This window comes from Aegilops tauschii, chromosome 7 (genome assembly GCF_002575655.3).
Source record: "Aegilops tauschii subsp. strangulata cultivar AL8/78 chromosome 7, Aet v6.0, whole genome shotgun sequence".
NCBI lineage: Eukaryota > Viridiplantae > Streptophyta > Magnoliopsida > Poales > Poaceae > Aegilops > Aegilops tauschii.
Genome location: NC_053041.3, coordinates 49,966,870 through 49,990,903, shown reverse-complemented (window position 1 = coordinate 49,990,903; position 24,034 = coordinate 49,966,870). Strand labels below are relative to the sequence as shown.

Below are 24,034 nucleotides of genomic sequence, written 5' to 3'. Positions count from 1 at the left end.
TATGTACATTTTTTTGAATACATGTTTTCAACTTTTTTTGAATACACAGTAACTTTTTGCCAAATATATGTTTAGCATTTCCTAAATGACAATGAACATTTTGCAAAAGTATATGATTTTTTTTAGATTGTTTCAAAAGTTGCTCCTACTTTTAGTAAAATGAAAAGTGTTCTGTTTTCAAAAAGTTGTTATTTTCTTGAAAGTATTCAACCTTTTTGTCACACAGTTGTTGAGGTTTCAAAAGTTGCTCCCATTTTTAAATATTTCAGAAAGTGTTCGGACTTTAAAATTTTGTTTAGTTTTCAAACAAAAATCCCATATATTCAAAAAAGTGTTCGCTTTTTCGAAATTGATTCTGTTTTCAGAAAGTTGTTCATATTTAAAAAGTACTCAATGTCCACTATCAAAACTTAACTACACTTCAAAACTAAACAAAACTGCACTTCAAAACTGAGTAAGCTAGAAGATGCGTTTTTTCCACTATCAACCCCTAAAAACCCAACTCTGCCTAATGTAAAGTTGCCAAAGTACGATTAATCTTTAGACTTGAAAACTGTAGTAATTAAGACACCTGGGGAAATAGGGATGCCTCGATACATTACCCATAATATGTGCAGGTATTAACATAATTTGATAGTCATTTGATTTGAATGCTATATGAAGAACATAAGCCAAATGATGGAACAAAGTATACTTATTTGCAACTGGGGTCTTCTAAAACATGAACATTAATACGTTCTCTCGCGAAAAGAAGATATTATAACTTAAGGAACTTACTAGAAATGACAAACTATCTATCTTCCGGCGGAGGCGGTGGCGCTGCTAGCCACACCAACCATCATTTTGGAGCATGACTACGATGACGAGATGATGGATGGCGGCGCCAATCCAGAAGCAATGCAGGTGGTGGATGGTGCCGACGATGCAGAGGCGGTGGGGATGGTGGTTGCCGCGCCTCATCCCAGCGTTATAGCCATCCCGCTTGAGGCTAACGACTACCCTGTGCGTGAAACCATCCGCCTCTCAGCACGCCTCGCGGCTCGCAACGCTAGAGGCCACTGAAGTTGGTATGTTATCGTAGCATATGCTACTAGTAGTCTCAGTTTGATGGTCCGACTTTGTGGATACCTTATGTACTGTTAACTAGCTATCGATCAATTCAATGGTTCTATGCTTATATCTATCTCGTATGTCTAGTATTTGTTTTGTCCTCACTCCACGAACCTACCTATTGAAAGGCGTGGGTGGAATTGGGTCTAGCAAAACGGTAGTGAAAATGGAATTTTTTTTATGCGGAAACGAAAACAAAAACGGAACGGTGTTTTCCGGTGAAACAGCGCGTGAAAACGGAACTTTCCGTTTCCGTGAATACGAAATTTTCGTTTTTACTATAGACCTATGGCTGCTTTGTAGTCCAACCACCAAACAAAACACAATGACACAATAAGTAGAATTGTTCTTTTGAGGCTGAACTTCTACTACCACACATGTCCGCAGCTTGATGGTATACGCAATTGTCTAGTACTACTACAATGCTACGCTAAGCTGCTAACATAATGATATTATTTTATAGCCATGTTAACCATTCAATAAATTTGTTCGTTTTTGTGTTTATTTCTCTATGATCCAAGGGGGTTTTATGCTCCGGTAAATGCCCACTTATGTTTCCGCAAACCAAAGAAAAGTTAGGATCACAAATTAATTATTGCGTGCCCTCAAAGATAAGCTTTTTCCAAATGAAACATCAAAAATAAGTTCATCTGCCCTCGGCCAGAACCATAGCCGAGGACCCCTTTTCCCAATGAAGCTTGCTTGCCTTGATTTCTCTGTGGATGACAACCTTTTCCCACGGGATCAACGGTGGGGGGATAAAAATCAATGGTGTGGTGTGGCTAGCGGGTGTTGGTCATCACTCCACGAACCTACCTACTGAAAGGTTGGGTGGAATTGGGTCTAGCTAGTACTCCTTCCGTTTCAAAATAGATGACCCAACTTTGTATTAACTTTACAACTTTGTATTAACTTATAAAGTTAATACAAAGTTGGGTCATCTATTTTGGAACGGAAGGAGTACTTAGTACTGAGACTAATTTGGGTATTTCGGTGACTTTGCGTGAGAATACAAACGCGAGGTTGTCATTCTCCAGCAGACGCGAACGTCGACCGGTAGGAGAAGACTGGGCCGTTTCAAGTCCTTCTAGTAGACTTTAGAGTACAGTGACGATGAGATGATCAGATTTTTCGTTGATCCTTTGCTGCCTTTGCTCAGCAAACTTGTATATAATTCACGCATACCCGAGCTAGCTGAAGCAGTCAGTTCTCTATCTACCACCAACAAAAATGGCGATCTCACTCACCTCGCTGCTCCTCTCCCTACCCCAGCAATGGCCACCCGTGCTCCTAGCACTTGTCACTGTCCTTTCCCTCCTGCTGCTGACCAGGAGAAAAGGGCTGAAGCTGAAGCTGCCACCAGGCCCTGCCACGGTGCCCCTCCTGGGCAACCTGCACCAGCTCGGCCCGCTGCCGCACCGGGCCCTGCGAGACCTGGCGCGGGTCCACGGGCCGGTGATGCAGCTGCAGCTGGGCAAGGCGCCGACGGTGGTGCTGTCGTCGGCGCAGGCGGCGTGGGAGGCGCTCAAGACTCACGACCTCGACTGCTGCACGCGGCCCGTGTCCGCGGGGACGAGGCGGCTGACCTATGACCTCAAGAATGTGGCGTTCGCGCCCTACGGCGCCTACTGGCGCGAGGTGCGCAAGCTTCTCACCGTCGAGCTCCTCAGCGCGCAACGCGTTAAGGCGGCATGGTACGCACGCCATGAGCAGGTACATACAACTCAATCCATGTGTCACATGCATTCTCACCACACATGGCTAGTCATGGACTCATGCTGTGCTGAAATAGTCTTCCTAGTCATGGCTAGTCATGGAGTACTTTATTAAGTAGGGAATACGGAGTAATAATGTATATATTTCTGTTAAAAAGTCCTAGCCTTTGCGTAGGTTGATGCACACAACTATTTAAAATATTAGGTGGAGAAACTGATAAGCACCCTCAACCGCGCGGAAGGAAAGCCAGTGGCCCTGGATGAGCACATCTTGAGCCTCTCCGACGGTATCATCGGCACAGTGGCGTTTGGTAATATCTACGGAGGCGATAAGTTCTCCCAAAATAACAATTTTCAGGATGCGCTCGACGATGTTATGGAGATGCTATCTAGCTCTGGCTCCTCCGCTGAAGACTTGTTCCCAATAGCTGTCGGCCGCCTCGTCGATCGCCTTACCGGCTTCATCGCCCGGCGCGAGCGGATCTTCCTGCAGCTAGATGCCTTCTTTGAGATGGTCATCGAGCAACACCTGGACCCTAACCGCGTGCTGCCTGAGAATGGCGGCGACCTCATTGATGTCCTCATCGACCTTTGGAAGAAGCCGCGTGGTGCATTCATCTTCACCAAGGACCATGTCAAGGCCATAATCTTTGTATGTCAATAATTCCACACTTACAGCCTATTCATGGATTCTGAAAGAAAAAAAAATAGGTATTGACAATAATAATTATATTAATCCATCATGAGTTCCATTTATGATGTGCAGTCGACTTTCGTTGCTGGCATTGACACAAATGCGGCGACCATTGTGTGGGCAATGTCAGAGCTAGTGCGGAAGCCACGCGTGCTCAAGAAGGTGCAGAACAGTATCAGGGACGTGGTGGGAGACAACAAAAGTGTGCAATCGGACGACATTTCAAAACTCAGCTACCTGAGGATGGTGGTGAAGGAGACCCTACGGCTGCACCCGCCGGGACCACTGCTATTGCCGAGGGAGACCATGCGACACATACAAATTGGTGGTTATGACGTACCGGCCAAGACAAAGATCTATGTGAATGCATGGGCAATTGGCAGAGACCCGGTAAGTTGGCCCGACGACCCAGAGGAGTTCAACCCTGATAGGTTTGAAGCGAATGAGATAGACTTCAAGGGCGAGCATCCTGAGCTGATGCCATTCGGCACGGGGCGCCGGATATGCCCAGGCATGTCCATGGCTGTGGCCACCATCGAGTTTACACTCGCCAATTTGCTCTTCAACTTCCAGTGGACACTTCCGGAGGGGACAACGGCGGACGATGTGAACATGGAGGAAGAAGGGAGGCTCATCTTCCACCGCAAGACGCCACTAGTCCTCGTTCCCAAACCATACCACCAATGTCTTGAATAAAAAGCGAGTGATCACAATTTGAATAGATGCAGTTGTCTGCACACCCTAGAAAGGTTGGTGCCAGCAGGACAAAAAGAATTACTCATTTATGTAGCAAATAAATTTGGAGGCTAATCCAAACCAAATAAAAATAGAATAGTTTATCATTATGTATTGCTCGTGTAAAATGTAATGAATTATAATGGCATGTTCTTCGCCTTTTTGGTGATATTTATTTTGTGTTAGGATATCATTACTTTCTTTCCCCTCCTCTTGGTAATGATTTGGCTATGTGGATATTTAATGTCTTTGAGTAGCTCTTGATAAGTTTTTTTTTGCGAAAACATCAAATCAATTATAAAGATTCACCGGAAGTACAAAACACCTAAAACATATTAAAAATTACATCGAGGTCCATGGACCGCCGAACGACCATTGCTGCCGCTAGAACGAGCCGGCGACGCGCCGCTGTCGCCGCTCCCATACCAGAGCGGGCCTGACCTTGTCGATGACAGTCGAGAAGTCTTCGTGCACGTGCCCCTAGGGACCAGCATCCCGGAGCCGCAGTTGTCATTGTTGAATCATTCAATCGATCTGAAGAATTGACACCAAATATACCCTAACCTTGCTGCCCCCAGGAGCTGGCAGGAATCTTCGCCGGAGTTCCGTCTAATCCGTTCCAGTGAATGAACTTGAGGAGGATAGGAGCCCGAAAGATTGGCTCGAAGAAGAAGCGCCGCCATCCGTCCAAACGCACCCCTGCGAGAACTAAAACCCTACCTATCTACTAGTCGGAGACGAGAGGCACCAGAAATCATCTCCCCGTCACCGGCCACCGTAGCGGCAGGCGGAGGGGTGGCGAATCCACATGCTCGCCGGCGGAGATCGAAGGGAGGGAGGATTTTCCTAGTCACTTTGCGAAAGGGGAAAGAAAAGCAATCTGGGTAGAAGTTTTAATACGCCAATTAGTGAGGCCTTGATATGGTGTTGTTGCGAAGGTAGAGTTTGATTAGAGCGTCCACACATGCATGCGTGCAATTCAATGGATTCGACACATAGCAGGCCGAGTGCATCATGGCCAAAAAAGTCACTTTTCACTAAAACGGGAATAAAGTAAACCTATTTATTTATCTTAATTAGAAAACAATGTCCTCTCATATAATATCTTTGAATCTACGATAACACCTAGATGTGTCATTTTTGCCCCTTCGGTTTCTCTGAATTGCTAAACTAAATACGATTATCCAGGTTTGCATTACGCCACTGGTAGAAAACAGGGCTTTTACCCCGGTTCATAAGGGCCTTTAGTCCCGGTTCAGGAACCGGGACTAAAGGGTCGTTACTAATGCCCTAGCCCTTTAGTCCCGGTTCTTACACGAACCGGGACTAAAGGCCGTCCATGTGGCCGGTGCGGGGAGCCCAGGCAGGAGGGCCTTTGGTCCCGGTTGGTGCCACCAACCGGGACCAATAGGCATCCACGCGTCAGCACCTGGCAGGAGCTGAGGTTTTTGTTTTTTTTTTGAAAGGGGGGGTTGGGGGTTTTGGGGGGTTAATTTAGGTTGTTATTAGGTAGCTATTAGAGAGAAGTGTCCTCTCTTATATCTCCGTGCTTGGTTTACCAACGCTACGTACTGCTATGCCTAAACATGCATGGCTTAGATTGAAGTGAAGGCAACATGTGGTGCATGTCGAAAGTAATACTAATCCGGACTTGATCAAGTTTGGATTGTACTACTTTCGACATGCACCACATGCATGTTGCCTTCACTTCAATCCAATCCATGTTCATTTCACCCGCTGATATATAATAACTCTTCATGCACGCATCATGCATCATCATATATAATAACAAGTCCTACTAATCATCATCATACAACTTCTACTTGTTATTACTAGCAAGTCATACGATCATCATCCTCACAGTCATCGAACCAACCCTACTTAATAGTTCTTAGCACATGATCATCAGTATTAGGTAGGACCGAAATACCCTCTTTAAGGTAAAATAGCATAAAACAATATAGACCCTGACTCTCCATTATGGAGAATGGAGATCATCCTGTCTCCAATTCTTGCGCCTCGCTTCCTTTTGCTTCCAAGAAGCTCCTTGCGACTGTCCATACATTTTTTCTATTCTTTGATTTGCATGTCTCCACTTCTTTTAGAAATCCGGTATGGACAGTTGAGATTCGTAGGATGACCTGGTTGTATATTCAAAACATCAAGCCTACCATTCTGATATATCAAATGAGGCACACAATCCTCTGGGATTATCTGTTGAAAAACATAGTAATAACTTCATAGTTAGCAATGATAATGCACTAGTTTTAGAACTATGCAAAATATGCACGGATGTCGTAATAGTAAGAAATCTTACCAGGGTATCTCCATAGTAGTTACCGTAGTTCACCACGTGCACTAGTGGCACGTATGGAGGACCATAATGATGAGGAGTTTGATTGTAGATATTGTAATTCTCAATATCAATACAAAATCCGACCAGATGAGTTTTCTCCTTATAAGTTAACTCAAAGCCATCGGTGTAGTAGGTTCTGTCTACCATGTTCCACACATTGTTTGAACAATCAAAATAAGCTGTCAATGAAAATAAGCTGTCAACTATTTTGAAATGAACAATATAAATTAGCTAATAACTATGTTTGAGAAACTCACATAGAGGTAGAATTGGAGGCGTATCAACAAGGACCCAAATGTCCATATTGTCTTGCTCGATGTCAGGATCACCAAGATCCATGGTGACAAGCATACCCTCATCAAAACCATACATCTTGCAAAATGCTTCCCAATTTTTGCAACCAAAATGGGTTACGCTCTCAGAATTATACAGCTTTACTTCAAAATCTATATCATGATGGGTCCTTAGGTGAATTTTCTTTGTTTCCATACTTTCATGGTCTTCAAAACCCATCCTCTCCAAGACGTAGCGTCTTGCATGGCATGGGATAAGCTAGCCGAATTGTAAAAGATGAAAAGTACACGTTGAAATAGTTGAAGTCGTGCTTAATTACGAAAAAATAACACTTGTCGTCGTTGCGTACCGTTTCAACATCGAACGTCTCCTCCAGCTTAATACTGAAGCGCCGATCTTCGTCCAGGTGAGGCCTGTCGCACTGACCTCGGTCGTCGTGGCACCAGTCGCACTCCCCCGGGAGACTTTCGTCGTCCGAGTACGACATTTCCTATGTTCATATATAATTCAAATATTAAACATCTACAATTAAATATATGTACTAAAAAACCTAAGTCAGATCATTATTATTCATCACGGGTTGACTATCGGTTTGTCGAGTCTTTTCTTGAAAACTCTCAGCTCACGTGGTGTATACATTCGACCGTTGGTGATGGTCGCTCCTCCCTTTGTCCCCGTGTGCATTACACCAAAATGTCTAGCTAGCACACGGGAACAAAGGAGAAGCGACCCCCACGACAACAGTCGGGATTCTTCGTCCTCTCATATATATATGGTGGAACTCTCCCTCACTGATTCCTCTCTGACATTTGCGACCGTCGGTGATGGTAGCTCCTCCTTTCGTTCTCGAGTGCATTACACCAAATTGTCTAGCACACGGGAACGAAGGAGAAGCTACCCCCACGACAACACAGTCGGGATTCTTCGTCCTCTCATATATGGTGGAGACTCGATAGACTTACAGTCAACCGGAAATATCGTTTAATTATCTTTCTAAAAGAGGATTTGGCTGGTCTCACCTCGATGTCGGAGGGGGCGGTGACGGGGACGACGGCGGGGATGATGGAGGGGCCGGGGGGCCGGGGCTCCTAGATTTCTGCGAAAACAAAAACCCTATAAGCTATCAACTAATCATAGTGCTCTCCAATTTTAGCATTCAAAGTAGGATCGGAGTAGTTTTCCACTTTGAGCATTCAATAAGCAAAATCAAATCATAAAATAAAGTAGTATCCAAATTAGGATGCATTCAATTATAAGCAAAACTACATCATCTCCATGCGTCCGTACATCGCCGAATATTATCACTAATACACCTCGAATACTATCTCACATATAGCATCGCTAGTACAGCTAGAACAGTAGCGCCCGACGGACATCGGCGCGGGCGGTGGACACCCAAAGGGACGGAACCATCACAGGATCATAGCTCCAGTGAGATCCCTGAAGAACCTGCCAGGTACAGTCGAACCTGCCCTCCAACGCAACCATGTAGCGACGGACGTGCTGGTCCTCCTCGCTGACACGGTGACGTACCTCCTCCGCGGTGTCCGGAAGCCTCGGCACCATCACTGGCCCACGCGAGCGCCACCAAACAAGGATCGGGTCAACGACGGGCTGGTTCCTCACCAACCTACGCCCACCGGAAGGTAGCACCTCCCAAAACCAGCCCGGCGGAGCCCAGTCCCGGACATGGCCCCTCTGATCAAGCCGGCCTCCTCCGCCGAGTCGACGACGAGGATGCGGGATAGGCATCGTCGACGTCGATGCGGGAATAATTGCTTTAACTAAAAAACAAACTAGTTCTATTAATTTCCTTACTATAAATAGAATAAAGTAGTACTTACTAAAAATAAACTAGCTAGTTTAACTAGTTCTATTATTTTTCTAACTAATTCTATTAAACACTTTCTAGGTAGTACTTACTAAAAGTTATCGGGGAGGGGGGTACATATATCGACAACGACATACCCGATAAAAAATAAGAAGAGGAAGAAGACGCAAAAAAAGAGGAGAAGAAGAAAGGAATAGAGGAGGAGATCGAAGAAAAAAAAGAAAAAAAGAGGAGAAGAAGAAGAAATAGAATAAAAGAAGAAGAAATAGAGGAGAAGAAGAAGAAATAGAATAATATTATTCTATTTCTTCTTCTTCTCCTCTATTTCTTCTTTTTCTACTCTTTTTTTTCTTCTTTTTCATCTTCTTATTTATTTCTCCTCTACTTCCTCTCCTCTTCTTCTCTTCTTCTCTTCTTCTTCTCCTTCTTATTTTCCTTTTTTCTCTCCTTCTTTTTCTTCTAAATATGAACATACATAAATGACTTTGATCATACACAATTTCTATGAACAAAAAAAATCATAAAAATTCTATGAACAAAATTACAACAGAAAAAATCATAAAAATTCTATGAAAAAATTGATATATTCTTTGCATATGAACATACAAACATTTGCATATTCAATAATAATATCACCAAAAAAATCTAAACTACACATCTAAATTAATACATCTAAATTACAACAACTAAATTATCTAATTAACTACACATCCAAATTAATACAACTAAATTACAAATCTAACTACACATCCAAATTAATAGTACACATACAAATCTAATTACAACAACTAAATCTAACTACGCATCCAAATTAATACTACACATACAAATCTAATTACATCCAAATAAATACTACACATACAAATCTAATTACACAAATCTAACTACACATCCATATTACAGGGAGGAGGAGGAGGGGATCGGGGCGGCGCTCACAGGGTGGCGGAGGGCGACGGCGTGGGTGGCGGAGGGCGACGGCGACCGCGGCGGGCCGGGAGCGGAGGGCGGCAACGGTGACGTACGGGGCGACGGCTCGGGGGCGCGCGGCGGATGCCGACGGCGACGGGGGCGGGGGGCGGAGGACGACGGCGACGGGCGATGCCGTGGGCTCGGGGGCACGGGCGACGGCGACGACGACGGGGCAGCCTGGCGGCGTAGATCGAGCTCGCGGCGTCGTCGTTCGGGGGGACACTGGCGATGGAACACCGCAAATTTCCAAAGTGCTACTTATATAGCAAAGGCTTTGGTCCCGGTTGGTGGCTCCAACCGGAACCAATACCCACCCTTTGGTCCCGGTTGGTGCCACCAACCGGGACTAAAGGCCTCTTTTCACCAGCGCAAAGGGCGGGAAGCAGAGGCCTTTGGTCCCGGTTGGTGGCACCAACCGGGACTAAAGGGGGGGCATTGGTCCCGGTTGGCCACCAACCGGGACCAAAGGCCTTGCGCTGCCCGCGGCCAAAAGTTTAGTCCCACCTCGCTAGTTGAGAGGGGCTCGGAGTGGTTTATAAGCCCCACTGCGGCTGCCCTCTCGAGCTCCTCTCAAATGCAGGCGTACGGGCCTAATGTCACACTGTGCTGTCTGTGGGCCTATTGGGCCTTCTGCGGGCCTGAATCCTGGCCCAGGTTGGGTTTCTAGTCGTATTCAGGCCGTGGTGGCCCAATAGGTGGCAGTTTTTTAAATTTTTTGCATTATTTATTTTCTTTTGTTTTTTGCTTTATTTTTAAATTCTTTTTGCTTTTAGGTCAGCAAAATTATGAACTGTCTGTTAGTGCCATTAGTTTTAGAAAACATATAAACTTTCTATTAGTGCCATTAGTTCTTTATGAAAATTCTTTTTGCTGTATTTAGTTTTTTTATTTTCTTTTTTGCTATATTTATTTTGTTTTATTTCTACTTACAACAAAAAACTTATTTATTTTATTTTATTTTGTTTCTAATTACTTATTTATTTTACTTTATGATAATTCTTTCTGCTATTAAAGTTTCTATCAAAAAAAGTTCTTTATGAAAATTCTTTTTGCTTTTAATGATTAAAAATAAAAAAGAGGCGCAATGCGCGTTGATTTGCTTCAAGCCTTTCGGAATAGTGTAGACTGCACTGCACATAGCTCGATGCAGTCTACCTTATTCCTCAAGGCTTGAAGCTAAGCAACGTGAGCATTGCGCCTCTTCTTCATCGTCTCTGCACTCAGGGCTTATAAACCGCTCCTAGTGCCTCTCAGCTAGCGAGGTGGGACTAAAAAACTGCTTAGCTAGTAAGAAACTCTAGTACCGGTTCGTGCCACGAACAGGTACTAAAGGTGCTCGTGGGGCCACAGCCTCATTAGTACCGGTTCGTGGCACCAACAGGGACCAAAGGGTGGAATTGGTCCCGGTTCGTGCCACCAATGGCATGTTACAAAACGGACAATCTCTTTCAAAGTATCAGGATTTCATCCGGAAACTCGTCTGTTACAAAGGGATTTCATTTTTTAAAACTTATTTGAACTCCTGACTTTTTGTGTGTTCAAAATGCACCATTCAAAGCCACATCATCATTTGTTAATCCTTTCTGACTTTATTTGTTATTTTTCATGCATTTACTAATTATTTTGAGCTATAAGACCCTAAAATTGAAAAACATTTCAAATGAACTCTGAAAAGGTTGAAAGTTGGCATGATATCATCATTTCATCCACATAGCATGTGCAAGAAAGTTGAGAGGGTTACGGCATAAACTGGATGCATGCACTTCGTGGACAAAACGGACAATCTCTTTCAAAGTATCAGGATTTCATCCGAAAACTCGTCTGTTACAAAGGGATTTCATTTTTTAAACTTATTTGAACTCCTGACTTTTTGTGTGTTCAAAATGCACCATTCAAAGCCACATCATCATTTGTCAATCCTTTCTGACTTCATTTGTTATTTTTCATGCATTTACTAATTATTTTGAGCTATAAGACCCTAAAATTGAAAAGCATTTCAAATGAACTCTGAAAAGGTTGAAAGTTGGCATGATATCATCATTTCATCCACATAGCATGTGCAAGAAGTTGAGAGGGTTACGGCATAAACTGGATGCACTTCGTGGACAAAACGGACAATCTCTTTCAAAGTATCAGGATTTCATCCGGAAACTCATCTGTTACAAAGGGATTTCATTTTTTAAACCTTATTTGAACTCCTGACTTTTTGTGTGTTCAAAATGCACCATTCAAAGCCACATCATCATTTTTCAATCCTTTCTGACTTCATTTGTTATTTTTCATGCATTTACTAATTATTTTGAGCTATAAGACCCTAAAATTGAAAAGCATTTCAAATGAACTCTGAAAAGGTTGAAAGTTTGGCATGATATCATCATTTCATCCACATAGCATGTGCAAGAAAGTTGAGAGGGTTACGGCATAAACTGGATGCACTTCGTGTACAAAACGGACAATCTCTTCCAGACGCATTTTATTTTTATTTATTTTACTGCTGCTATTTTTATTTATTTTACTGCTGCTATTTTTACTTAATTTATTAAGGTTTATTTATTGTAGTTACTATAGTTTATTTTATTTTATTTATTAAGGTTTATTTAGTTTTATTTATTTTATTAAGGTTTATTTATTTTATAAATATAAAAAAATGAAAATAGATGCGCTTATAGAGAAAATTCATAATAAATTTTCTATGAAATTTACTATGAATTTAGGTCAAATTCCCTGTATAAGGGCATCTATTTTCACTTTAAAAGGCAGAGAGGGACGGACTTATAAACTGGTGTGAGCCCCCTTCGGTTGGCGAGGTGGGACTAAACACTGGCCGCGCCCTTTAGTCCCGGTTTGTGGTATGAACCGGGACTAAAGGGTGGTGGGCCAGGAGCGTGGCCCATTGGTCCCGGTTTGTACCACCAACCGGGACCAAAGGGTCCATACGAACCGGGACCAATGCCCACGAGGCCCCGGACGCCCCCTGGGCTCACGAACCGGGTCCAATGCTCACATTAGTCCCGGTTCGTGACTGAACCGGGGCTAATGTGAAAACTGCCCTGTGACGTTTGCCCCGTTTTCTACTAGTGCGCGGGCAGCCCACATGGCACCATGTTATATAAAATATTGTTTGTGCGGCATCAGACATCTGCCAAGACATAATCTCCAATCTGTGGTTGGATGGTTAGGAGAATAGTGGTAATCCCAGCCCAATAGGGTTCAAACCCTATTGCTCACATTTATTCTTGGGTTTATTTTAGGACTTCTGGCCACGTGCTTTCAGTGGGAGGAGACGTTCCATCAACTATGTGGCGTCTTTGATGACTTCGTTAATCTCAAGATGATATGCCGGCTAAATCTCTGGGAGGTGCTCATAGGGGTAGAGTGTATGTGGGTTCATAGGGATAAGTATATGCACGTACGTATTAGCGCCTGCTCTGTATTGTGTTACAAAAAGATGAAAAGGGTAGTGTTTCTTTTGATGCCGGGCAGGGTGCTTTCTTCAACCTTAGGTACACTACCCTTCTCTCTCCGTTTTGGGTTTTCTCTCCTATCTCTAGTTTTTTCATCGGTTTTCTTGAAAACCATCTTAATCGCCCCATCTTTTATTGACTTATCAAGTAAAATTATTTTTTTAAGTCAATAAATTCTTTCCAAATATGTGGTTAAACAATAAAATCCTAAAATTTATTCTTAGGTAAATCATGGCAGGATTTGATAAATATTTATCTACATAATAACATTAATATGGCAGGTAAATCATGGTCTAATTGTATTAGAATATATAAATTTCATTGCAATGCACGGGTAATTATTCAATATTAGTTTAAGTTTCTAGGTAACTTGTAAGAGCATTTGTAGTTATTACTTTTGAGACATGCAGTACCGACACAGGCGCTCATAAACATGTAAATACACTTATCCCTATGAATGCACGTGGGCACATATTTATGAGCATCTCCGAGAGATTGAGCCGGCGGGTCTTGAGATTGACGAAATCACCACAGTGTCTTGCTATCGACGGAAACGCCGGCTCCTGTCTAAAAGAATATTTCTGCCTTTTTAACACAGTACATACATAGACGCTCATACATATACACCTACACTCACCCCTATGAATGCACACGTGCACACCCAACCGCTGTGAGCATCTCCAAGAGACTGAGCCGAAACATTATCTTGATATTGACGAACTCGCCATAGACGCCTGCATAGTTGACAAGAACGTCTCCTCCCATTGAACGCATATTGCTGGAAAGCCTGAAATAAATCCAAACAATGCGAGCACCAATATTCGTGTGAGGTGGGGGCAGGGGTGGGCTGTTGACGGCGGGGGACGCAATATTCGTGTTTTTTGTGTAGAGGGCTTTCAAACAAAATGCATTTTAAATACTCTGTGTAGTGTTAAAAACGCTATTATATTATGGGACTGAGGAAGTACATTTTAACGAGTTTTATAACTTCATTAAGTTTCAACTGCTGAAACTTGGGACGAGCAAATGACAACATTTCAAGTTTCAAAAACAAAATCTATCCAATGACTTCGCGGATCACAAGGCAATCAGACTGTAGGGCACGACTGGGCAGGTGCATGCCCCCGCACCTGTGTGCCACTGCGACTTTCTGATACAAATAAGAAATGAAGAAACCTGAAAAGATGTAACAATATGCAGTAGATATCTTTGTGTCTTCCTCCTCACGCCGTTGCCAGCTCGTGCTTTCAGCTTTGAGAGTTCCCGGTTCCAACAAAGAGGTGGAAAAAGGCGTGCACGTGTTTAGGCAAGACTCGGAACCTGACTAGTATAAACGAGTGTTGTGTATCGCGGCTCGAACAGTTCCGTAGAATTTTCCCGGTAAACCCACCAGGAACGTTGGACAGAGATGTCTAGCCCCATTGAGTACCAGCCAACAGTGCAACAAGTCTCCTAAAACGAGATTCGGTCAATAGTCTGTTAGATAATCCAAACATCAGTTAGTTTCAATTAGATAAGTTACCAAGTATTTGAGTCTATACGTATAGAAGTTTGAGTTAGAGTCGTGTTAGGCTTATGATCAGCGTGGCCGTGTAATTAGATTAGGCAAGTGAATTTGTGTCCGGCCAAAAGTAGTAGTATATGACCGTGTCTTAGTAGGCTTTGCCTTTGGCTGTGTCCGGTGCAATCCGTTTAGGAGTCAGTTTAGCTCACGAGTCTAGCTTGGAGTCGGTTTTTTGGGGTCATGGCTGCGCCTATATATAAGTGAGCCATGGCATCGATTTGTAACCGTGAGCACAGAGAAAACCAGAAAATAGAAATAAAGAGGAAAACAAAGGACACGAAACGGGCCCTTGGCTATCAATTTTGTGTGCGCGTCTTCATCGTGTGATTTGATGTGATCGATCATGTGGGTGAATTTCCAACATAGTCTTGGTCGCCGGTCGTCGCACCATGAATGCAGAGTTGTAGCGAAGTCATGGAGGCTGACAACGAATTTTTGAGGAAGAAAACAAATGTCAGTGTTGTAAGGCCAAGTGGAAGCTAGATTTAGGTGAGAACTAGATACTTTTCCGTCCCTTCAGGTGTACTTGATTTGGAGCATGACGGTTTAACTAGGGCAAATAAACACACAAACCATATAGCTTACGCCTATATTCCATGGAACATTGTGTGGCTGATGTCGTCGGAGGCTCTTTCATCAATTAATTTCAAGACCACTTCAAATTTTAAGTGTGCATGTCCGCCTGTGAGTTTCAACATAGCCAGTACTACCACCGTCCTGGTTTACTAGTCTTCATCGTATTTCGGGTCAAAATGTAACCACATATTTAACCAGCAAAATGTTAATGCATGTTACTGAAAATTATATTGTTGGATTCGTATTTGAATATAGACTTCAATGATATTATTTTGCTACATACAACATGTATCTTGTTAGTTAAAATTCTGGTCAAAATATGGTTTGGAATACAATGGGGACTAGTAAACCAGGACGGAGGTAGTAAGTTCCAAGATGGCGATGTACAACTGACTTTAGTGTCCCACATCCACCGGAAAATATCAGGTGCTCTCACAGGCCACACCTAAATATTTCCATGCTCCAAAATTATAAAACATAATTTTGAATGTTCGAAAAAATGTGAAAGCGATTATGGATGTTCACAAGACATGGCTCTATAATCCCTAAAAAACTCAAATCCAGATTTCTCTTTTTTTTTGTTTTCTCCTTGTGTATTTCAATTTAGATTTGTATCTTTTAGGTAATGTGGTCACATGTCTTATGAACATTCATGTTTTTTCCAGATGTTTCAAATCAGAAATAAAAATGTTTTTTGAAAGAAGGTAGAATGGTAGTATTTGGGGATTGGGATGACAGGATATGTAGTCCCAAATCCACATCCAACCAGAGCTCTAGTGAAGTTTTTTCAAACGACACAACATCAAGGAGGACCAGTTGTCAGCTGAGGGGGTCTGCGCACATCTTGTACCTACCCGAGGGTAATATCCCTAGATACCCTTTTTCATTGCATGACTTCTCCAGTAGATTGCTTTTGGTTCCTTGTGACTTCTCTAGTTGTTTTCCAACCTTGACAAGGACTTGTGTGGTCTGCGTGATCAAGATGAGAACTATATGTCGGGTAACATTCAATCTGAGCAATCTACACCACTTCATGGTCTTCATGTGGGTGTTGAGCATGGCAAGATGAATGGCATTCATGAAAAGTTTTACATACAAGCACACGTGGGGAGTTCTTTAGTCCGTCAGAAGCTTCGGAATGAAGACTTCCATATAGGAGGCGTCTGAAAGACGGCATAAGGATCATCTATATTGCCATATGTAATTCATGCTAATGCGATCTCACCACATGACTACAAAAGAAGCTGACCTTCCGTTCAAGCGAACTATTGCAGAGAAAACGAGTAGAAGAATGGAGCATCAAGACTAGTGAATTCTACTCTACAGGGTGCGAGTCTCCCAAATGCGGGTTCTTAGGAAACAGGGGCCAAGGATCAAGGCATTATACAGAGGAAATCTAGCTGCATGTAAAACCCTAAAACTAACTATAAAGAGGAAACCTAGCGGCATAATTGCTGGGGTCACGATGCTAGTTTTAGTTATGTGAAGACAGAAAGTAAAGGGAGTAAATTTGTTGCAGATTGGGTAGTACGTGTAAATACAATCAGGGTGCTTGTTATTTAAATCCCGATCATGTGGGTTATAGTTGGTCTTATTATGTGGGTTATAACAAACCTTACTAATAACTATTGAAGATTGAAAAAAAATTATATTCTCAACCCACTTAGTTGTTAGTAGTGACCATAGTTTCCGCTGTGGGGAAAGCCAAATCTTGTAGACAACAGTCAGTCTCCAATATGTGGACTAAAATGTGCATGCGTTTGGGCAAGACTCGGACTATAAGTGTGCGCCGTGTAACGGGTCAAACGATTCCATGGAATTTCCTGGAATATCGAAATACATCCAACGGGAGGGATCACAATCAAAATATCGTTAGTAGATAGTACGTTGGATTGAGCTGTCTAGCTAGTTTCCGAATAGAAGAAGAGTCGTACCTAGTTAATGAACCATACAGTAGAGTCGAACAAAGTCTCCCGAAACAATATTACGGTCAACAGTAGTCGTCCGTCGTCACACCATGAGTGAAGAGTTGTAGAGAAGTCTTGGAGGCTGACACCATGAAGGCTTTGTGAGGAAAAACAAACATATGATGGTGTTGTAACTAGTTGATGGACCATTTAGTACCAGGCAACAGTCCAACAAGTCTTCAGAACTTCTCTGAGCGTGCTAGCCAGGTGAGAACTGATACTTTTCCATTTCTTCTAAGGGACTTATTTTGGCGCATGAATGGATTGCTGAGGGCAAGAACGCAAACAAAACGTATTGTACATTTCGAGTTAGCATGCAACTGTGTGGTCAATGTCGTTGGAGGCTCTTTCATCAATTAATTACAAGACCATTTCAGTATTCATGGGTCCCAAGTTGACGAGTGCGACTGTGGGGTCAATGTCATCGGAGGCTCTTTCCTCAATTAATTACATGACCATTTCAACTTTCATGGGTCAGTGCCTGCCAGTAAGATGTTCAAAGTTCCAAGATGGTGATGTGCAACCCACTGTGTGTCCCACACCCACACATCCAAGCAGAGGTCTCGTGAAGTCTTTTCAAACGAGCAAGGGCAACATCAAGGATGACCAGCTGATGGAGTCTAGGCATCAGGCTGCTTTGTTGAGTTGCCTAGAGAAGATTCCACAAGTGGTTTCTATGCTTCCAGAAGTTCAAAGTTCCAAGATGGTGATGTAGAAGATTCCACGGGATCTACCTAGTATTAAGAGATGTGAGACGAAGGTTGCATCAAAATGAAGTTCAAGGACTAACACCACACTTCACCATAAGTTGAGGGACTAAAAGTGCACTTCAATCTTTTTCCAGTCCCATTTTGTAGTGGCATTTATCCAATTTCCAAGTTAGAAAAGGTGTGGGAGTGAAGATAGTTTGGGGTTCTGCCCTGTCACAGAGAAAACCCGAAATAAGGCAAATCAAGACTCGAGAGTAGACAGAAGTACTGTGGAGTCTTCTGAGAGATACAAAGAGCTCATCATAGAAGACTTGGGGTGTAGGGCAGCTGTAGTAGTCACAAGTACCGTATAATACACGACTTATGGCTGTCATCTTCCATGCATGTTCCAAATTGTGCATTTCCATGCTAATAGTTAATTTGAAGTTAACACGTGACTGGTCTTTCAAACTCTTCTGACTGATAGGTCGTGTTGGTGAATTGTATGATCCTTTTGTGTTTATGTTACTTGTAAACTTGTTATCAAACTTGTTGGAGTTGTGACAAACTTGTTGTGATTTGACTTGTGAACTTGTTGGTATGGATGCCAAACCAATTTGCATAACTTGTGAACTTGTTGTTGGTATGTGACTAGGTTGGTATGAATATCAAACTTGTGAACTTGTTGGTATGTGACTTGGTTGGTATGGATATCAAACTAGTGAACTTATCATTAAAAATATGGAGGGCTTAAGAGAAATCCAATCATTAGAAGCACTTCAGTAGCTTTTGCTGACAGCTAAACTCGGTAAAGGTTAGCTTTGCCGAGTACTGTTCTCGGCAGATGCGGCACCTAACTGTTCCTAGTTCCTATCAACATTCAACCGGTTTGCCGATTTATCATCTCAGGAACTCAGCAAAGGTCATTCATAGTTCAAAATAATTAATATAATTATTCGCCGAGAGTCACTCCACTCGGCAAACCAGGCCACGTGACAGCACATGTGAACACCTCTAAAACTATACCAAGTTCCTTGTCAGAGAACTCGGCAAATCTTTCTGCACGAAGAAAATGTTTTTTTTTTCAAAATCGCTGTCTAGTGATGTTCGCGGGGTACTCGGCAATCCGTCCCGACATCACCGATCCGTCAAACCCAACCGTTTGTGCCGCGCGGCACCTTGTTATCGAGTTTCATGTGTCGAGCTCACGGCAAAATGGTGTACTGGCCAAGCCCTTTAATTCCGTCGAGTTCAATTTGGTCGGCTCTCCGCAAAACTTTAGTCTCTGCCGAGTTTTCATGTTCGCCGACTGTTGTTCTCGGCAAACAGTGTGTTCGTCGTGATCTTGTGGAACGGAACTAGGCAAAGACGGTAAAACTCGGCAACAGACCGAATTTCCTGTAGTGAACAGTACGCAGTAAGTATTCTGTGTGTCTTCCTCCTCTCGTCATTGCCAGTTCGTGCTTTGCGCTTTGAGAGTTCCCGGTTCCAACAAAGAGGTGAAAAAAGTTGCGCACACGTACGTTTAGGCAAAACTCAGAACCTGACTATAAACGAGTGTTGTGTATCGGGTCGAGCAGTTCCGTAGAATTTCGCTGGTAAATCCAACAAGAGGCAGCACAATCAAGATAACGAGTACTTCCTCCGTCCGGGTTTGTTAGGCCCTTTTTTATTTTAAGCTAAAGTTTGACCATGAACTTAACTAATAAATATAAACTTTATGTCACAAAAATTATGGCATAGAAAATCTCTTTCAAATACAAATAAAGCAATATAATTTTTGAAGCATATAATTTATATATTTTGAGTCAAATGCATGATCAAAGTTGGACCCAAAATACAATGAGGTCTAATAAACCCGGACGGTAGTACATTTGGACTCAGATGTCTAGTCAGTTTCTGACAATAAGAGTCATGACGCCAGTGGGCGGTCAACAGTGCAACAATTCACCTAGAACAAGATTAAGGTCAATAGTCTAAGTCGCCGGTCGTGGCACCATGAATGAAGAGTTGTAGAGAAGTCCTAAAGTCTGACAATTACTTTTTGAGAAAGAAGCAAATGTTAGTGTTTTAATGACTTCTTAAGAACTGGGTACTTTTCCGTCCCTTCAGGTGGACTTAATTTGGAGCATGACGAATTAACTAAGGCAAATATGCCTATTGTCCATGGTACATCGTGTGGGATGTCATTTCATCAATTAGTTACAAAATCACATCCATTTTCTAGGGTGCATGCCCGCCTGTAATTTCAGCACGGCTTGTAAGTTCCCAGATGGCGATGTACAGTCCACGTCCACCGAAAAATGTTTCCATGCTCCAAACTTTAAAAAAGCAATTTTGAATGCTCCAAGAAACTCTGCAAGAATTTATAGATGTTCACAGGACATGTTTATAATCCCTAAAAAATTCAAATCCAATTTTGTATATTTTGTTTCTTCATGTGTACTTCTAATTTTTTAGGTAATGTGGACACATGTCTTATGAACTCACGACTTTTTCTGGAATTGTTTGGAAACGTAAAAAATGTTTTTCTTTTGAAATATGGGTGCGTTTGGGCAGTGGGACCACAGGATATGCTCATATGCAGTCCCACGTCCACATCCAACTAGAGCTCTAGTGAAGCTTTCAAACAAGCCAACATCAAGGAGGACCAGCTGGATACTGCTTTTGGTTGCGAGTTCTTCAGTTGCTTTCCATACTTAATATTTGTGTGACTTGTCCAAATTCATAGTCCAAGTGGAAACCTCAATATTGCTGGGGCGAAACGAATTACGTGGACATGCTTCTCATCCAAGGGAGCAGCGGAGCCCGTCGTCAACGGAGGTTTTAAATTATGCCGGCTTCTACTTTTGACCCATTAAGACTAACCACCGTAGCCCTTCGGCCAGGTTACCACCTATTCGTTGAGGACTCACGTCACGTCTGGTAGCCCAAGCAGTCAAGGGCTCCACAACATAGACTGGCCGAAACACCTTCAAAATATCGACACAATGGAGTCAATTGAAACTTTTAGGGCCTCATGGCTAGGTTGCAAGATGAAAGGACATCCGGACCTTGAGCAAAGCCACAATCAAATCGCGAAATGAACAGTGTTCCTCGCCCATCATGGACAGCGTGCCCTCTGTGGTGCATGGGGACCCTGGCACCAACTATGGCACGCCTAAAACTACTAGAACGCACGGGGTCCGTGAGACTACGATTACATCATGTATGGGATCAGCGTGTTTCAATGGTTGCTGGGAACTACTCCCTCTGTTTTAATTAGTATAAAGTTATACTAAAGTTGAGACACTTATTTGGGACGGAGATTGTACTACATTACCGCGCTGATTTTTTAGGATTCCAATGAGGCTAAATCACATGGACTGAGGGGATCCTGGATTGCGAAAGGGCCCTCTTTGGCGACAGGCCAGGTGACGGCCTGGACAGGCCGTCCTCCCCCCTCCGCCCGCCCCCTCGCTGCCGGCAACCCGAGTCTAGGCTCTCCACGGCTACGCGGCGGCCTCCCCCGCCTCTGCTCCGCCCCGACCTCTCCTCCTCGCGTCATCTGGGCGGATATAGCCGAGGAGGTGACCGGGTGGCTGGGCTCGCCATCGAGCTCCGCGACGTCGTTCCACCGCCTTTCTCCCGGATGCAAGTGGCCATGACTGCCGCCGCCAGTAGCTCAACCCCCAAGGGTGGGTGTTTTGCCGCTCGCATGCAGTACGGCCTACTCTTCAAGCCATCGAGTTCTGTTCACGTGTCGTCGGGGAAAGACCCCGCCTAGCATGGTGATGGGCAACGTCGTTGTTGTCCTGGGGGCTGGGGTGTCACCAAACATGCAGATAACGGCTTGGCTCGCCCCTCGTGGTGTCCTTGCGCCTCATCGTCGCGTCCCACCGTCAGCGGGTCCTCGTGCTCTCTGCCCCTCATGGTTTGCTCCCCTTCGTTGCCCACCGGTGGTCGTCAATCGCCATTCCGGTCGTTCGTCGCCGCCCTCACTCCGTCCTTGCAGTAGCTAGGGCTCGAGGTTCCCGCCTGCCAACCCCTTCCTTCGCGCCTCCGGCTGCTGACGGCGGCCAATCCAGCCACGCATGTTGGGGAAACTGAAGGAAATATGCCCTATAGGCAATAATAAAGTTGTTATTTTATATTTTCCTTATTCATGATAAAGGTTTATTATTCATGCTAAAATTGTATTGATCGGTAACCTAAATACATGTGTGAATACAAAAACAAACACCGTGTCCCTAGTGAGCCTCTACTTGACTACCTCATTGATCAAAGATGGTTAAGGTTTCCTAACCATGGACATGAGTTTTCATTTGATAACGTGATCACATCATTAGGAGAATGATGTGATGGACAAGACCCATCCGTTAGCTTAGCATATTGATCGTTCAGTTTTATTGCTATTGCTTTCTTCATGTCAAATACATATTCCTTCAACTATGAGGTTATACAACTCCCGAATACCGGAGGAATACCTTGTGTGCTATCAAACGTCACAACGTAACTGGGTGATTATAAAGATGCTCTACAGGTATCTCCGAAGGTGTTTGTTGAGTTGGCATAGATCGAGATTAGGATTTGTCACTCCGAATATTAGAGAGGTATCTCCAGTCCCTCTCGGTAATACACATCATAAGAAGCCTTGCAAGCAAAGTGAATAATGAGTTAGTTGCAGGATGATGTATTACGGAACGAGTAAAGAGACTTGCCGGTAACGAGATTGAACTAGGTATGAAGATACCGACGATCGAATCTGGGGCAAGTAACATACCGATGGACAAAGGGAATAACATATGTTGTCATAACGGTTCGACCGATAAAGATCTTCGTAGAATATGTAGGAGCCAATATGAGCATCCAGGTTCCGTTATTGGTTATTGACTGGAGAGGTGTCTCAGTCATGTCTACATAGTTCTCGAACCCGTATGGTCCGCACGCTTAACATTCGATGACGATATTGTATTACACGAGTTACGTGATTTGGTGACCGAATGTTGCTCGGAGTCCCGGATGAGATCACGGACATGATGATGAGTCTCGAAATGGTCGAGGGGTAAAGATTGATATATACGATGATAGTATTCGGACACCGAAAGTGTTTTGGAGTGTATCGGGTATTTATCGGAGTACCGGAGGGGTTGCCGGAATCCGGGGGGGTATATGGGCCATAAGAGGGGAGCACACCAGCCCACAAGGGGTGGCGCCCCCCTATGGCAGGATGCTGAATAGGAGAAGGAAAAGCAGGGGTTCGCCCCCCCCCCCCCCCTTCCTTCTCTTCTTCCCTCTTCCCTTCTTCCTTCCGGCAATTATGGTAAGGGGGGCGAATTGGGGAGGACCCCAAGTAGGATTCGGCCTACTTGGGATGCACCCTGGCTGCTCCCCTCCCCTCCGACCTATATATATGTGGGGAGGGGGCGCTTAGAACTCACAACATCAATTGTTAGCCATGTGCGGCACCCCCATCCATAGTTTACACCCCCGGTCATATTTTCGCGGTGCTTAGGCGAAGCCCTGCGAGGATCACTTCACCATCACCGTCACCATGTCGTCATGCTGAGGGAACTCATCTACTACCTCAACACCTTGCTGGATCAAGAAGGCGACGGATGTCACCGAGCTGAACGTGTGCAGAACTCGGAGGTGCCGTACGTTCAGTACTCGATCAGTGGAGTGCGAAGAAAGTTCGACTACATCAACAGCGTTGTGAAACGCTTCCGCCTACGGTCTATGAGGGTACATAGACACACTGTCCCCCTTGTTGCTATGCATCTCCATGGATAGATCTTTGCGTGTGCGTAGAATTTTTTTTGTTTCCATGCAACGATTCCCAACAGTGGTATCAGAGCCAGGTCTATGTGTAGATGATATGCACGGGTAGAACACAAAGAGTTGTGCGCGGTGATAGCCACTGCTTACCACCAACGTCTTATTTTGATTCGGCGGTATTGTGGGATGAAGCGGTCCGGACCAACCTTACATGTCCACGCACCTGAGACCGGTCCCACCGACAGACATGCGACTAGTTTTGCATAAAGGTGGTTGGCTGGTGTCTGTTTCTCCTACCTTAGTTGAATCGAAT

General features: G+C 43.9%; 1 protein-coding gene across 1 annotated transcript; it reads left to right on the top strand.

Moving 5' to 3' along the window:
• The first annotated feature begins 2,293 nt into the window (after positions 1-2,293).
• LOC109747544 (4-hydroxyphenylacetaldehyde oxime monooxygenase) lies at positions 2,294-4,425 on the top strand. The gene is made up of 3 exons (XM_020306584.4): positions 2,294-2,823; positions 3,031-3,477; positions 3,592-4,425. The coding sequence occupies exons 1-3, from the start codon at positions 2,341-2,343 to the stop codon at positions 4,213-4,215; spliced, it is 1,554 nt and encodes a 517-aa protein (XP_020162173.1). The 5' UTR covers positions 2,294-2,340; the 3' UTR covers positions 4,216-4,425.
• The last annotated feature ends 19,609 nt before the right edge of the window (positions 4,426-24,034 follow it).

Coding starts and splice junctions, on each gene's coding strand:
- LOC109747544 (XM_020306584.4), top strand. CDS start 2,341: ATGGCGATCTCACTCACCTCGCTGCTCCTCTCCCTACCCCAGCAATGG. Junction 2,824..3,030: donor GGTACGCACGCCATGAGCAG/GTACATACAACT, acceptor TTAAAATATTAG/GTGGAGAAACTGATAAGCAC. Junction 3,478..3,591: donor ATGTCAAGGCCATAATCTTT/GTATGTCAATAA, acceptor TATGATGTGCAG/TCGACTTTCGTTGCTGGCAT.